Here is a 16469-nt window from a genome sequence, read left to right as displayed (position 1 = left end):
TATCCATCTGTAGTTTTGTCCCGTCGTGAAACTACAACACCCAAGCTTTCCCTAAACGTCTGTTGATGATTGACGTCACGCAGAACGAATAGGTCACTGACAATTTCAGCGCCAACCAATCACATCAATGACCAGTGAGACGTAGGCGGGGACGCCAGTCTCACAACATACACCAATAGTTTGCCAGTATACAGATGGGTGGTTTATTGATTCAAGAAAAAATGTTGCAACTGGCCAAATACTAATAAGTGTTCAATTGATTTGTGGCAGGACAAGCCAACTCAGACGATTTAAACACACCTCGGCAAACAATTTTTAACGAGTTGAAAATCCAGCGGGGAATCTGAACCATTCGGCTGCGACATAACACCCTGTCAGGAGATGTAAATAAGCGAGTTCAGGCGAGGCGCATTTAGTAACTTAGCTACGTATCTACGATTGCTACGTACAGTTGATATTCACTGAACTTACGCACCGAGGATTTTACGCCTTCACGTATTCACGTTCCTTCCTCAAGGAGCAGGATTGGACCCCAGAACGCAACTGCTGTGAGACAAGAATAAGAAGGTAAGACTGCATTCTCGCATTTTTTGTTAATCGGATCAGATGAGATGATACGCGTTTTTTGTAACTGCTTTCGTAAGTTATGCTAAATTGCAAGTATGATGAGCACAAGTTGCTGCCCTAATAAACACTAACCGCTTGATATGTGAACTTGAGCATAAGTGCATTTTATTTCAATGAACAGACAGTCGTGGCTTCTGCAGTCAATTTTTATGAACCGTGTTAGATAGTTTTGAAGTCGTGCAGCATGCGACCAAAGGGCATTGCACTATCATGCTTTCCTCTGTTTGCTAACTCATGTGCTCATTGAATGAATCAAACTAGACAAGATGATGGATTTACAACATACACCAATAGTTTGTCAGTATACAGATGGGTGGTTTATTGATTCAAGAAAAAAATATTGACCTATAAACTATTACCAAACATAAACACTTCATACACGTACGTTTAAAATGGAATGTTGAAGCTTACTAATAGAAATGGTTATTCATTGCGCAAGTTCAGGTTCACTTTTAAAAGGGCAGCTGTCGATGACAATTTTAACGTCCATCTGTCCAAGTCCAATCCCAATCCAGGAATGACAGTGTCAAACTGTCCCTTATGATGCCCAAAATCTTAAATTTACTGCAAATAAAGAAATGAACAGTGATTTGGACATCATTAACATGATTTTCGCTATATGTAGGTTGGAGGAGGAAGTTTTCCTCTTTAATCTTTTAAAATATTATATTACTATAAATATTCTGTGCAGCTGCCATGCACATTTAATATCCAGGTTGTATATGGTTGTTTGAGCAGATTCAGCATGACTTTTAAAAATGTATTTTAATGCATTTCCTTTTTTAATTGTAACTTTTTGCATGCAACTAAATTACATGCAGTTTTTATGAATTGAATTGGATTCCAGTTCACATCAATTGGGAGCTTAAATACAATTCTAACTTTCTAGCTTTAAAAAATTCTCACACAGTAGGTCCACTTAAAATGGACAAGTGAAGTCAAAATGTGGTGTAAAAAGAAATGTAACATTTGGTGACCAGTTACAAAACAAGGATATACAGTTCTCTTATGTACATTTTGATGCAAAATTTAACAAAAAAAGTTAATGGATATGTTCTAGGCTTTGTCTACTAGTTTTCATTGTTGCTTAAATCTGTCTGTGTTCATCTTGGATTTGTTCTTGGTCATATTGTCGTAGTCAGAGATTCACCCCTGACTCAGATTTTTGTTATATATTATACACAGTTACGTAACACTGAACATGTTTTATGAAAAGCAGCAGGTGTCTGATAATATGACACTTATGGACATCTTCAGAAACCTGATGACTCTTGAATTATGGGATATATTGGAGTCATCATCATCAGCCACATGGTGGCAACCGATGATGTGCTAAAAGCAGCGATCATGCAGCCTGTCTTTTCATCCCATTTCACATCTACCATCTTGCCATTGCTTAAAATATACAGTCATGTGAAAAATAAATTCTATGGTTTTATTTATCAGGCCATAATAAAAAAATAATTTGTGCATCTGGGTTGTAATTCATTTTAAGACCTACTAAAGACCAACAACACATGGCATAGACTCTGTCATTATTTATTTAATAAAAAAAAGGCAAAATGGAGAAACTATGGGAGACAAACGAAGTACACCCTATGATTCAGTTGCTTGTAGAGCCACTTTTAGCAGTAATAACTTGAAGTAATTTTCTATATGAATTTATCAGTCTCACATCGTTGTGGAGGAATTTTGTCCCACTATTTGCAACGTTGCTTCAGTTCATTGAGGTTTTCAGGCATTAGTTAAATACACTGCTCTCTTAAGGTCCTGCCACATTTCAATCGGGTTGAGGTCTGGACTTTGACTGGGTCAGTGCAACACTTTGATTATTTTCTTTTTTAGCCATTCTGTTGTAGATTTGCTGGTGTGCTTGGGATCATTGTCCTGTTGTATGGCCCAATTTTGGCCAAGCTTTAGATGTTGGAGTCGGACAGATAAATTTGACTCTAGAATACATTTGGTATACAGAAGAGTTCATGGTCGTCTCAATGACTGTAAGGTGCCCAGGTCCTGGGGCTGCAAAACAAGCCAAAAATCATCACCCCTCCACCACCGTGCTTGACCGTTGGTATGAGGTGTTTGTGCTGATATGTTGTTGATATGTTTGGTTTTTGCCAAATGTGATGCTGTGCTTCATGGCCAAACATCACCACTTTGGTCTCTGTCCAAACTAAGGACGTTGTTCCAGAAGTCCTGAGGTTTGCTCAGGCAAACTTGCTCAGGCAAACCAAGCTTTGCCAATCTAAGCCGTGCTGCCATGTTCTTTTTAGAGTGAAGAGGCTTTCTCCTGGCATCCCTTTCAAACAAGCTATACTTGTTCAGTGATTTTCTAATTGTACTGTAATGAACTTTAACATTTAACATGAAACCTGTAGAGTCTGAGATGTAGCTTTTGGATTTTGTTTCTCTGAGCAGTGCATAGTCGGACCTTGAGGTGTATTTGCTGAGATGTGTACTCCTGGGAAGATTGGCAACTGTCTTGAATGTTTTCCACTTGTGAATAATCTTCATCACTGTTGAATGATGGACTAAATTGTTTGGAAGTGGCCTTATAACCCTTCCTAGATTGATGGCAGCAACAATTGCTTCTCTAAGATCATTGCTGATGTCTTTCCTCCTTGGCATTTTGTTAACACACACCTGAATGCTCCAGACCATCAAACTGCCCCAAACTTCTGCTTTTATAGAGCTGATCACGCTGGCTGATGATCAATTACTTACCCTTTTAATTCCTATGGAAGCAGTAAGTGTGTACTTTGTTTGCCACACATGACTTCTCCATTTTGGCCTTGTTTTTTTTTTAAAATAAACCATGACATGGTGTAATATGTCATGAGTTGTTGTTCATCTGAAGTTACCTCATTTTAAGACCTGCCAAGGACCAGATTATTTTTTATTATTATTTCCCGATACGTAAAACCATAAAATTCAAAAGGGTGTACTTTCTTTTTCACGTGACTGTATACGGTCATTTATACATTATGAGTGACACACAGGCTTCTTTGAAAGCCTTGTTTGTAGTGCATTTTGGGATTGGAGTGATGCAAGAAAAAGGTTGTTGGTACAGCATATTGTTTAAATATTGGATTGCCCTTATGTTTTTGTGTAACAGGTAAGGCTCTCATAATGAGGAAGAAATAGGTTTCCGAATAAGTGAGACCAGAGGCAATAATCTCGACTTGTTTTTTTCTCTATTGAATAGGCAAATGGCCCTGTGTTCTCTTAAGTTGGGCTGTGAGGGAGTTTGTAAGTGGATCTCTGTGCATTGCTAAGGTTTTCTTTTGAGTAGTAGACCAGTAGACCTTTTTTTTCTAGACCAAGCCCACAGGCTGTGCCAACATACTCTTGGATAAAAGGTTTAATGCGAATGGTTCACTTAATCTCTCAAAGCCACTTGCTTCTACACAGTCAGGAAGATATTTTGCATAATTTGCTAAATTTGTAACATGATGATGATCATTTTGCTACCAAATCACACCAATTAACGACTCTGTTTTACATGGCCCAGTTCACATGCAGATTAGAATGCCATCCAATACATTGTCTGTTCTCCACACAGTCCTAAACCCTCACATTAATGTGCTGCTATTGTTTACAGCAGCTTCAGATTGTCGTCTCTGCAGCGCTCATGTATCAGTGTCAGGTTCTCCCTCTCAGGCTGGACACAGTTGCTGTATTGTTGTGATTTTGGCAGAGGGATGCCCCTTATTCAGGAGAAGACGAGTATAAGAACAGTTGAACTTTTCCGTTACCACAGAAGAGTTTGAGTGAAATGGGACACCTTAAATATGCTCCCATGTGAAATCAGCCGTAGCTTTTGTAGAGGAATTTTGTGATTTGCAGATTAGAAATGAATCTAAGGGGCCATGTGCAAATACCTTACCTTCACAGTCAGTAGACTTTTGAGCATGTTTTTGCAATATCCTCATATGTAATTTAGTATCAAATGCATGTTTTGTTTAGGAAATGGGCAAATATAAACAAGGTGTGTTTGCTAGTTCTCCCCACCCCCAAATGAATTGATTTAAACCTGAATTTTCAACTGGTTTTGCTTCAGTACATATGACCCATCACAGTACCAGAATGGCTTATTGTAAAAAATAAGTCAACAAAATATTAGTTTTAAACATCAGCAGAAATTATTAACATGACATGGGATAAATAGAAAAAAATCAAAAAATGATGTCTAACACCAAATTAAGTAGGCTACTAACAATGTGCCAAATGTATTTAGGAAGGCATGCTATTGTTACAATATTGGTATCTGCTGATGTAGGATATTTAATTGTGCATGCTCTGTTCTCCTATTTTAACTTTTATTAGTTTGTCATAAGCTTATGCTCAATTAGTCGCTTAACTTTAATTAAAAGTGACTTTAAAAAAATCTACTTAAACTCTGATTTAGTAACACTGTTAATGTCAGCATGAAATGAGAATTCACCCCATCTAGTATTTTCTAAATGCATCGTATTGATATTTTTGTGAACGATTCATACTTCATCATTTTTTTTTTTTCTTTTTTTTTTTTGTTGTGGTTGAAATGACCAAACCTCCACCTGTAATGCAAATGTTTAGCCCCCCCAAATAGAATGCGATTGGGCTAGTTTTGGGTGTGTTTTGATGAGCAATTGAGTGAGTTTTGTTGCGCAACCCTGCTTTTATTGTCTGTTTTGTAGTCTTTATAGCCTTTTGTCTCCTGAGGCTTCAGAGTCTGTCTGATCCTTCAGTGTTTCCCACAGAGTTTAATCAGTTCTGCTGTTGTTTCAGGTGTTCAGTCTCGGCCTTAGAAGCTTTGTCCACAGGCAATATGATCGCAATAACATCGTGTTCTGTTCTATTTGGCCCTGTGGGCACTTGACCTCGTTCCTGTTTTTCAGCATGTGTGGATACACTTGAAATACAGCATTTTTTTTTAAAGGCAGCCTTGTATCTTCTCACATAGCATAAGCCAGTCGTCTTTCTTTGTCGAAGTGCTTGTTTTGTTTGTCATTATATTTTGCAGCACTCTCATTTGTACTATACAATGCTTATTCTCCTGTTGTCCCATGTAGTATTTTCCTTGACCTCACTTTCCCTTTAGTTCGAGTGTTAACTCTTGTTATCTCCAGAGCTCCTGTGTGAAACACTGCAAGGCTACTACTAATCACTTTGGGTCTTTACATGTGCAGATAACACTCAATAGATATCACTACAGCAGCATGAAGGAACTGCTTTCTGTAACCCCTATCTTTGGCTCTCGCTCTCTAGATGCTGCTACAGGTGGGACTGGGAGGACAGCGCTCTGCCCTGGGGCTGTTGGCCATCAGGAGGGTGTGGATTATGACCCGCTCCGCCCATACTGCACCCCAGACACTGGAGTACAAACCCATCAAAAAGGTCATGGTGGCCAACAGAGGTGCGTCAGCATACTACCTGCTTACTGTTAAACATTATGTGATAGTTATTGAAACATTCATTTGATTTGAACGTTCATTTGATCATTCATTGAAAATTATTTTAGTTTGTTTTATTTTATTTGTATTATTGTATATATTTTTCAAATAACATGAATATAACACTTAAAGGACAAGTTCGGTATTTTACACTTTAAAACATTTCTTAAAAATCTGAAAACAGGGCTTTAAGTGTAAAATACCGAACTTGTCCTTTAAATATATAAATGAACCATTCAAAAGTTTGGGGTCAGTACAATTTATATTGTTCTTTTGAGCTTTCTACTCCTCAAATAATCCCACACAAATCTTGCAGTACAACTGTTCTCAACATTGATAATAATAATAATAATAATAAATGTTTGAGCACCAAATCAGCATATTAGAATGATTTTTGAAGGATCATGTGACACTGAAGACAAGTAATGATACTGAAAATTCAGCTTTGCCATCACAGAAAATATAAAATGTTATACATGAAATATATTAAAATCAAGTTTTTATTATATAATTTACTGTTTTTATCAAATAAATGGAGCTTTGGTGAGCATTAGAGACGTCTTTCAAAAACATTAAAAAAACTGACTTGTATTTAAAAAAAGAAATTGTAATTTTCTGATTATTGCAATCAGATTGAATTTTCCAGTCAATGCATCCATAAAATACTGTTTAAGACATTGTTTACTGCAGAATAACAAAGGTTGTATCCTATACTGAACATAACCATTCTCAACCTCTCTTTTATCGGTCCTTCCTTGGTAAAATACACGGTATGAATGAATTGTACACTCATGCATTGTAATTTATGAAACTCTCTTTGCAGGAGAGATTGCCATCCGGGTGTTTCGGGCATGCACAGAGCTGGGGATCCGTACAGTGGCCGTCTACTCTGAGCAGGACACGGGTCAGATGCACAGACAAAAGGCAGATGAAGCTTACCTCATCGGCAAGGGGCTGCCACCTGTAGCGGCCTACCTGCATATACCAGACATCATCAAAGTGGCCAAGGTCAGACTTTTCTCACACTCGTGTGGGTTCAGTGAAGATGCGCTGTAAATCCTCTGTACAGTAGTTCAGTTTTCTACTGGCCCTGCTATGGTTTTTCACCGGCCAATTTGATGAAAAAAAAGATATATATATTTTGTAATGTTATATTTACAATTATAATTGATACTTCTCTATTTTTAAAGTGTTTTGTTTTGGAATCTAGTCTTTTATGCTCATCATGGCTGCAATTATTTGATCAAAAATACAGTAAAATCAGGATATATTATTATTACAATTTAAAATAACAGTTGTGATGCTTAATTTTTTTTTTTCAGGATTCTATGATGAATAGAAAGTTCAAAAGCACAGCAATTGTTTTAAAAAGGAATCTTTTGTAACATTAGATTTTTTTTTTTCTGCCACTGTCAATTTAATGATTTTTTTTTGCTAGATAAATATTAATTACTTTAAAAAAAAATACTGTCCCCAAACCATTGAATGGTAGTGAATTATTTAACATTTTACTTTTAAAATATTTAAAATATATTATTTATTGTTCTTATGCATTTGTCACACACAAATAGTTATTTTTTTATCTAATAAATTGTCGTTACAAAGAAAAGATTCAGTAATGGCTAGAAATGAATCAAATACTATAATTATTCAGGAAACTCCAAGACAGCAATAAATTAAAAATTATGTAAATTGTTACTAATTGGTTGGTTATTTTCAACCCATTGTTATTGATGCCACCAAAGCCTTTCCGAACTTTTTCAACTAAACCTCATCTATGCCTGCAAGCAAGGTAATTTTAATTGACTGAATCCCAAAAATTTGAAATATTTTGAAATATTTGAAAACCAAATATTTGAGTTTGCAAAGCATAAAAATGTAAGATATAGCGCTGGCCCAATAGGGTAAGTGACATTTACCAGACTGTTTGGTTCAAAGCAGCAGCAATGTATTCCCAAGTTTTTAACACCTGCGATTTTTGTTGTTTATGTGGTGAAATGTTAGATTAGGTTCGCGTGACCTGTAAAGTACATAAAGCCCGCTGTGATTGGACAGACCGAGCACAAACAGGCCTGCTAAGAGCAGTAATTGCATGTAATTATGCCTTCTGACAAGAGTTCAGAGTCTGCTGCTAAGAAGACAGGGTAGTGTATCTGTAAAAACCCTCAACAGGCAGCTGCTCTCCCACATCTCATTTTCTGATTAAATACCTCAGGCGACAGTCAATAGACAAGCTAGTCAGTTATTGGCTTAATCAATACATAAACAAATTTACTGCTTATCAATTCAACACTTTACCTAATGTGTTTTAAAAAAAATGTCCCATGTTGTATTATGTGCATAAAACATTCCTAACATCTTGTCATGACTTGTTTAAAAGACAGCTACATCAGTTAACCTTAAACACAGGTCAATAAACAAAGGTTTTCAGTCAGTTTGTGAAGATGGGCTGTATTCTTGGAAGGAACAAGGAAGCCACTACTGCTATTTAGCTGATAATGGAAAGAGCGGTATCTACAATGTTATGGCTCAAAGTAATAAAGTACAGGGTTACTGGCAACACTAAGGTCATGGGTTTTAAGGGTAAATGTGTAAATGCATTGGGGAGAAATAAGTCTCTTTTAAATAACATTTTTCTATTTTGAAATGGAAGCAGAATTTTCAGCAGCTAGTCTTCAGTGTCACATGAATCATGATCATTCAGAAATCATTCTAATATAATGATTTTTGCTCAGGAAATATTTCTTATAATTATCCATGTTGAAAACAGTTGTTCTGCTTAATATTTTTGTGGAGACCGATACTTTTTTTCACAATCATTTGAATAAAATAACATTTATTTAAAATACAAAATATTTCTTACAATATAAATGTCTTTACTGTCACTTTTGATCAATTTAATGCATCTTTGCTGAATAGAAGTAGTAATTTATTTAGAAATGTTATTTTTTTGTTTTGCATGTATTGACCCCAAACTTTTGAATGGCATGCAGTGTATATGTTTTTTTTTTGTTTTTTTTTAAACAAGTTATCACTTGTAATTCTGAATAATAAATGTCAATACAGCAGTTTTTTTAATTTGGGGATTAACTGTGACCGAATACTTGTAATGTAAAATGTACTATTTCATTTTAGTACATTTGTAATATTACTCCAAAATGTAATATTTCACAATATGTGCCTGACAGGAGAATGGCGTAGATGCCATCCACCCAGGCTATGGCTTCCTGTCAGAACGGGCAGATTTTGCCCAGGCTTGTATGGATGCTGGGGTACGTTTTATCGGCCCCACCCCAGACGTGGTGCGAAAGATGGGGGACAAAGTTGAGGCTCGTACCATTGCCATGGGTGCAGGTAAAGCGTTTATCATATACCCTGCTCTCTCTCATCACAATGTATCATCAGTTGTGTTGTTGAATAGAGTGCAAAAGTGCCCGTCCACTTTTTCAGTGCTTTGGTTCCTAAAGTATTTCCCCCTAGGGATTTTCCCACTAAAGCCTTTTGTTAAAGAGCTTATAAGCCATGAACCAAACCAACCAGCTACGAGGTGAATCGCAACATTACAAACTTTGATTGGAACCAAAAACTATTTGAAAATTGGACAAAAAGGCAAAGGTAAAAAACACTGTTAAAAGTGAATCGAACCGAGGAGTGTTTGTTTGGGTTGATTTCAACCATCAACAGTGTTCAACAATGATTCTCAGAAATCGCTTGCTGCACCTTAACAGCTTTAATGAGGAAAAGACCTGCAATCCCATGAAGCATTGCAAATGATGATCAAAAGAAAAATTTTAATAGAAATATGAAACTATTCATTTTGCAATAGTTCCATTTACTGGTTTAAAATTGTAATGTTTTCTGTAAAATTTTTACTGTACTTTTACAGATTTTTTTTTCTTTTCTGTAAAAATGACAGGGTAGGGTTTTTTACTGGGTAGATTTCAGTTACTTGGCCTGTGAGCTGTATGTTTTGACTATTTACAGCATTTTCAGTGATTCATGAGAGTGAGTGGGTACTGAAGTGTTCTTTTGGGGCGATTTGCTCATTTCAGTTCTCTTATTATAATCTCTGGTTATTTCATGTAGAAAATGTTATTTTAAAGGCTTTTTAAAATTAAAATCTTAAATTACCAAACCTAAATTTGTCTAGTAAACTAGGATTATATCAATATTTACATGGTACATAAAAGCATGGCATTGCTACATTACATGTCCAAAAAAAATAAAAAATCTTGTCATCCTACAGGTGTGCCGGTGGTTCCTGGAACAGACGGTCCCATCTCATCTTTGCAGGAAGCTCAAGAGTTCTCCAACAGCTACGGCTTCCCGATTATCTTCAAGGCTGCGTACGGGGGCGGGGGCCGTGGAATGCGGGTGGTCAAAGAGTATGAGGTACCCTGAGAGTAAAATGATTTGTAGTGGATTGGAACACATTTAAACTTTGCTCCGTTCCTTCAAAGAGTCAGTTGCGAGCTTTGACACTGGAGGGCTTTTAAATGAGCATTAAAGTGAGGCCCTTGTGTGCACTTTAGATTCGTTTGCTGTTCAGTTAGTGGTGCTGTATGAATTGGTGTGCTGGGTATTTGCACCGGGTGACCCTGTGGCTGTGTGTGTGACCAGGAACTAGAGGAGAACTATCAGCGAGCGTACTCTGAGGCCCTGACCGCCTTTGGCAATGGAGCTCTTTTTGTGGAGAAGTACATTGAGAAACCCAGACACATCGAGGTGCAGATCCTTGGTAAGTGAGTTTTTGTTATTGGTCTGTTTGTGTTGGGCTAGTCTCTGGACAACAACTGCAAATCAAGTATTCTATTATAAAAAAGTTCAACCAATAATGAACATTCACTCATTTAGCCACTTTCATGTCATTCTTAACTGTAGAACACAAAAGGATACATGTTGCTCTTTTAGAAGCATTTAATGTGAAAAGTCTTAAGCATTCAATCTTCAAAAAGGCACAAAAGTAACATAATAGTGGCCCCAGATGACTTGTTTGTTATATTCAAGTCTTTTGAAGCCATATAGTGTGACGATAGACTGAAATTTAAGTGATAAACTGATAATCTTTCCGTTCAGTGGTCTTTTAAACACTGACTGGATCAGTAGGTATATTTACATTCACACATTTTCATCAGTCTGATTGAATTGAATCCAGTTTCAGATTCTGAAAGTTCTGTTTATTTGTATTTGTGCATTACAGGTATTCAGAACCAAATTTCATCACATTCACAGTGCCAAGTATTTAGCAAATATGTAGCACACGTTTATGCCTAGTTTCACAGACAAGGCAAAAGCCTAGTCACAGACTAAAATGCATATTTGAGCTGTTTTAACTTTAAACAACTTGCACTGGCATATCTTAAAGTATGTCCGTGTTAAGTGTTTTGTCTCAAGATGCGGTAATGTTTTTTGTAAGGCACATTTATAAAACCTACTTAAATGTCCTAATTTAACTAAGGCCTAATCCTGGCTTAATCTAAGCCCTATCTGTGAGTCCAGGCCTTAGTCTCCTCCACTGACCAGTTCAAAAGACATAAATAAACATGCACTCGTTCGGAAGGCATGTAAAAACATTGCATCATGGCACTGCACATGTGCACAAGGTATATTTGAATAAACTGTTTGCCATTTATCAAATGGGTTGTTAAATAAATCTGCACCAGCCATCTCAGCCGAATGGTAATTTCATTCCGATCGAGCCCAGTCTAATTGATTGAGGTGTTTACATGAAGGCTTTACAGTCTGATTGAGCGATCAATCTGATTACAAACAGAGGATGAGGTTGCATGTAAACGAAGGTAGTGAGTATACCTGTTCCGTCCGATATATAAATAACATTTTTATAATATATTCTGGTTGAAAGCTTCAGTCCTCATTGTAATTGCTTGCAAAAGACAACCAGGACTCTTTAAATTTTTTCCTTTTGTGTCACACTGGTTTGTAACGACATGAGGGTGAGTAAATGATGACAGGATTTTTACTTTAAATCTGTTCCCAGACATCGTCACTGAAGAAGTGCTCAAAACCCCCAACAAGAAATTAGATTTATTTGAATAGATTGTCTGGGATTTAATTAAACATATTTGGATATTTGCATGTAGCACACTGTTCTCAACAGTGAACAGAATGGTGCAGTGCTCTGTTGCCTGCTAATTAGCATAGTGTTTATTGATTTGTTATATTTTGGAGAAATACTAGCAGAATAGTTTGTTTACACTGCCAGATGGGTTTAAGACTTCAGTGTAATGCTCAATGAGTTGATCGGTTCATTGTGTATAGGCGATAAATACGGCAATGTCATTCACCTGTACGAGAGGGACTGCTCCATCCAGAGGAGACATCAGAAGGTGGTGGAGATCGCACCCGCCTCACAGCTGGACCAACACCTCCGAGACAGACTGACTGCTGACTCCGTGAACCTCGCTCGACAGGTACAAGGCAACACATCAGATGCCGGCATTGGGTTTTTTTCCAAACTGACATCTGTATACACTTTTTTTTAAGTTCAGTTATTTAACCCAAAACACCCACTTAAAATCTAAATGCAGAATCTAACTTGCGTTTTTTTATTCTTTTTTTTTTTTTTTTTTTTTTTTTTACTTTTTGTCTTTTGATCAAGATCCTTTGCATTTAGTCAAGATTTTAAGTCAAGAATTTAGTCAAGAACAGTTGATGGACCCCGTTGACTTGCATAAAGGTCCATCAACCAAGTGTCATTTCTTTTGTCATTAGGTAAAATTGTTTACTTGTCCCTTTTTTTTGCTGTTTTTTTTTCTTCTAAATGTCAGCCAGTGAGGATGAAGTATTTTAGAAGACAAAAACCTAGGTCTATTGCAGCACATGAGGATACAGTACACAGAATTAGACAGCAGGTGGTGCTGCTGTGCCATTGGATTGTGAAACATAATCAAACTTTTCCATTCATCCATTTCACTGCATAAACATATGCCAAGACCAAAAAATGGTTTGTTATTGTTGCAGCAGACAAGCTGTTAGAGAAACACAGTAGCATCTGCCTTAATGTAAGCTCCCAAAAATCTCTATAGCAATCCATTATTTTTATTGATAACTGGTTTCGACCGCAAAACTACTTGTGCTGTAACCTCTTAGTGTTTTTCAGATGATATCCAGATGGGTCTTGGCATTGATATCTGTTCATTACACGTTTTTTTCATATGTTCATCTGGCTGACTCTAATCTCTGTATGCCAGTCTGAGCAAGCATATGGAGTTCCTGCACTGGCATTTGGCAAAGTTTGATTTTCTCAATTGTGATTTTAATATTTTATCGAGAGGATCTATGAGAAAGAGGTTTTCTTTTTGGCTGAGATATTTGCCACCAGGTTACAAAAAATTATGGGTTGATCTGAAGATGCACACAACCCATGCCAATTATTCCTTTAAGCTTCTCCCCTCTTGGTTACTGTTTGCTAACTCAGACAAGCTTTATATAATGTCTCAAAGACAGTGTGATTTTTCACAAACTCATAAAGGGGTATAAATGGATTGGATTTTAATCTTAAATAGGCTAGACTGAATAAGATCTTTGCACAGCATTTGTATCTGCCATTTTTCTTTTAAAGAAATTGCTAAATTACACAGTAATGTAATTAAAAACAGAATTGAGGCAAACGCTTAAGCATTTTGATGGGGGAAAAAAGCTACTTTTGAAAGATTAAAGCTGATGGCATTAGTGTTAAGTGCCCAGAACGGTTCTTCAACAGACTCGCCAGCACTGTGAACTCTGCTTTGACCTGAATCAATAAGTAAATGAATTAACGTTAACTTAGTAAGGTTAATTTACTTCTGTGCAAATGTGGGTGTCCTTATTGCTTGCTCATTGGGGAGTAAAGCCTGACATATAACAGCATGCACCTGTCAAAATGTATTTTAGTTTTGGAAAAAAGGAAAAACTCAAATTTATCCTCTTGCTAATCTAGTAAAAACATTTTCCTCAATTGCTAACATAATATTGACAATTAACTTTTTTTTTTTTAGGTGTTTTTCTTTTATAAAACAAACTACTGACCCGTATGCTATTTACACAGCATTTTGCCTCTAAACCACACGTAAATGCAAGTTTGTCAGTCTGATTTTAGCGTGACATTTATACAAGTTGAAAACACAAGTCAAACTGACAGTTAAGTCAAAATCCAAAGAGCGACTTCTTGACTGGCGTTTGATCAAATACGTAGCAAAAGCCGCCTGTGGAGACATGCCGTACATGTCAGATTTGCAGCAAGTCATTTAGGATCATTTCTGCCAATTGTATAAATGTAGATAGAAACCCCCTGTTGTCCTCGCATGTGTTCTTCGTCTCCAATGTTTACATTTGACGTTTTGAAGCGCTTGTGAGTGATAATGAAGGGTTGTATTTAAAAAGAGAAAGTTATTGACTGATTATTGACGTGTTCCTGTGCTGATGAACTGACCTCATGAGTCATGCTAACCAGAAAAAACTAGAGTTTTTAAAAGAAAATATTATTATTCTCGGACTGAGTGATGATTGATTTGACTTCTCCGGTATTAAAGGTATGGTAGGCAATTTTCAGAGAGGTTAGCAATAGCAAGCTTACTTTGAAAGCATAAGATCCTACCCTCCCTTCAGAGCGTCTCCAAAACCACACCTCCTCCCAAACATGTGGAAATACCTAAAGTGACAGGAAGGTAGGACATCGCATTATTGCATTTGTATCAAATACGATGATTGGACAAACGTTTTATGGTCCCAAGCCTTTCACAGATGATGTATATACATATACAGTGCTGGTCAGAATTATTTGCCCCCTTGGTAAATATGATCAAAGATGGCTGTAAAAAATAAATCTGCATTGTTAATCCTTTTTGATAAGTCTGATTGTTAATCATCTGAGTAAAAGAATTGAAAGTTGGAGAGAATTTTTTTCATAATGTGAATGTTAAAGGGGTCATGACATGAGAAACCAAATTTGCCTTGATCTTTTAGTATATAAGAGGTCTTTGTACCATTAAAACGTCCTGCAAGTTTCATAGCTTAAGACTTCCTCCCCATTATAAACGAATCATTTATTTAATCAAGCTCTAAATACAGCTCGTTCTGGATCCATGGTAAGAAGTGACGTCACGGTACGAAGTGACGTACCAGCGTTTGCATATGACCGCCTCCAGGCACAAGACAACTACGCTTTAAGCGCAAGGCAACTACGCTCATTTCGTATCATTGTCGCGCCGCGCGCCTCACAAGTGTTCAGTCGACGGACAGCGAGTGGGTCTGTGTACAGGGAAATTACGATGCCACGCAGATGTGCTGTTCCTGGCTGTGGACAAACAACATCTTTGAATACGCTGCGAAAGATCCAGTTGTCAGGGGAAAATGGATGCACTTTATTTTTTGCGGACGTCTCAGTCACGGCAGTGTTAGTTTAAGCGTTTGTTCTATACATTTGAAGGATGACTGTTTTGAGAACAAATCCCAAAATGATGCTGGCTTTGCCAGAAAACTGTTGCTCAAAGATAAGTCCGTGCCGACTATTCTGGGCTCAACGACGACGCAAACTGTAAGTAATGTGTTTAAAACTTTAAACTACTTTTTAAATACGCTGAATCCGCACAGGTTCTGGCTGGGGGGCGTTAATAATTGATGCATAGGCACTGACGTTAGCCAATCATAACAGTGGGCGTTAACACTGAACTCTTAAAGGTGTTTAAAACAGACCCCCAAAACAGACTGTTTGAATCAGAGGATGAGAAACAGGGTGGGAAAAGGTCATAAATCACTACATTTTAAAAGTTTTTTGTAAAAAAAACTATAGTAATACTATATTTAAAAAACCCATGTCATGACCCCTTTAAAATTTTTCATTTTTGTGAACTATCACTTTAACAGCCAAGGGAAGACTGGAAATGATGAAGAAAAGGGAGCAAATGTCGTGAGGTGGATTTGAACTTGCAACACTCATTTGAGCAGCATGGCTCAACGTGTTACAGCATTAGCTAATTTTCACAAGTGGTTTCAGAACCCTGCTTCACTCTGGAAATGTAATTCATTTCATAGTTGGTAGCAGTTTTTGCTGTTTCTGTTGACTTGTTTGTGCGAGCGTGTGTAATCATGTCCACTCACAGATACACCACGTCCTATGTGCGCCATTGCACGCCTTCCTTAGCACAGTTCGTGTCAGTCTGATGAATCACAAACATGACTTTTCTTGCGTAGTATTAATAACGCCATTACTATTCATGAAAGTTCTTGCACATGGTGGATTTTTTTTCCTAGCAATATTCAAAGACATTTATATTTCGCAAGCAATTTTAGATATAGAGTTCCTGAATAAACATGCATGATTACGTTCGGAGAGGCTGTAATCAGCTGCCACATTGAAAAGATTCATTCAGTGTGTTAAGTGTAGAGTTCCTTTTTACTTCCACTTCT

At 37.0% G+C, this 16469-nt stretch overlaps 1 protein-coding gene across 1 annotated transcript in view; it reads left to right on the top strand.

The window, feature by feature from the left end:
- Positions 1-167: 167 nt before the first annotated feature.
- pcxa (pyruvate carboxylase a) overlaps positions 168-16469 on the top strand; it is a 109373-nt gene continuing 93071 nt past the window's right edge. The window contains exons 1-7 of the mRNA XM_079587041.1: positions 168-567; positions 5878-6025; positions 6886-7070; positions 9251-9416; positions 10309-10454; positions 10683-10800; positions 12342-12493. Coding sequence (XP_079443167.1) covers positions 5878-6025; positions 6886-7070; positions 9251-9416; positions 10309-10454; positions 10683-10800; positions 12342-12493 — 915 coding nt within the window. The 5' untranslated portion in view covers positions 168-567. The remainder of the gene's footprint in view (positions 568-5877; positions 6026-6885; positions 7071-9250; positions 9417-10308; positions 10455-10682; positions 10801-12341; positions 12494-16469) is intronic.

The sequence above is a fragment of the Phoxinus phoxinus genome (assembly GCF_949152265.1).
Source record: "Phoxinus phoxinus genome assembly, chromosome: 17".
Classification (NCBI taxonomy): domain Eukaryota; kingdom Metazoa; phylum Chordata; class Actinopteri; order Cypriniformes; family Leuciscidae; genus Phoxinus; species Phoxinus phoxinus.
Note: the sequence above shows the minus strand (reverse complement) of the source record. Positions and strands in the feature narration are given on the sequence as shown.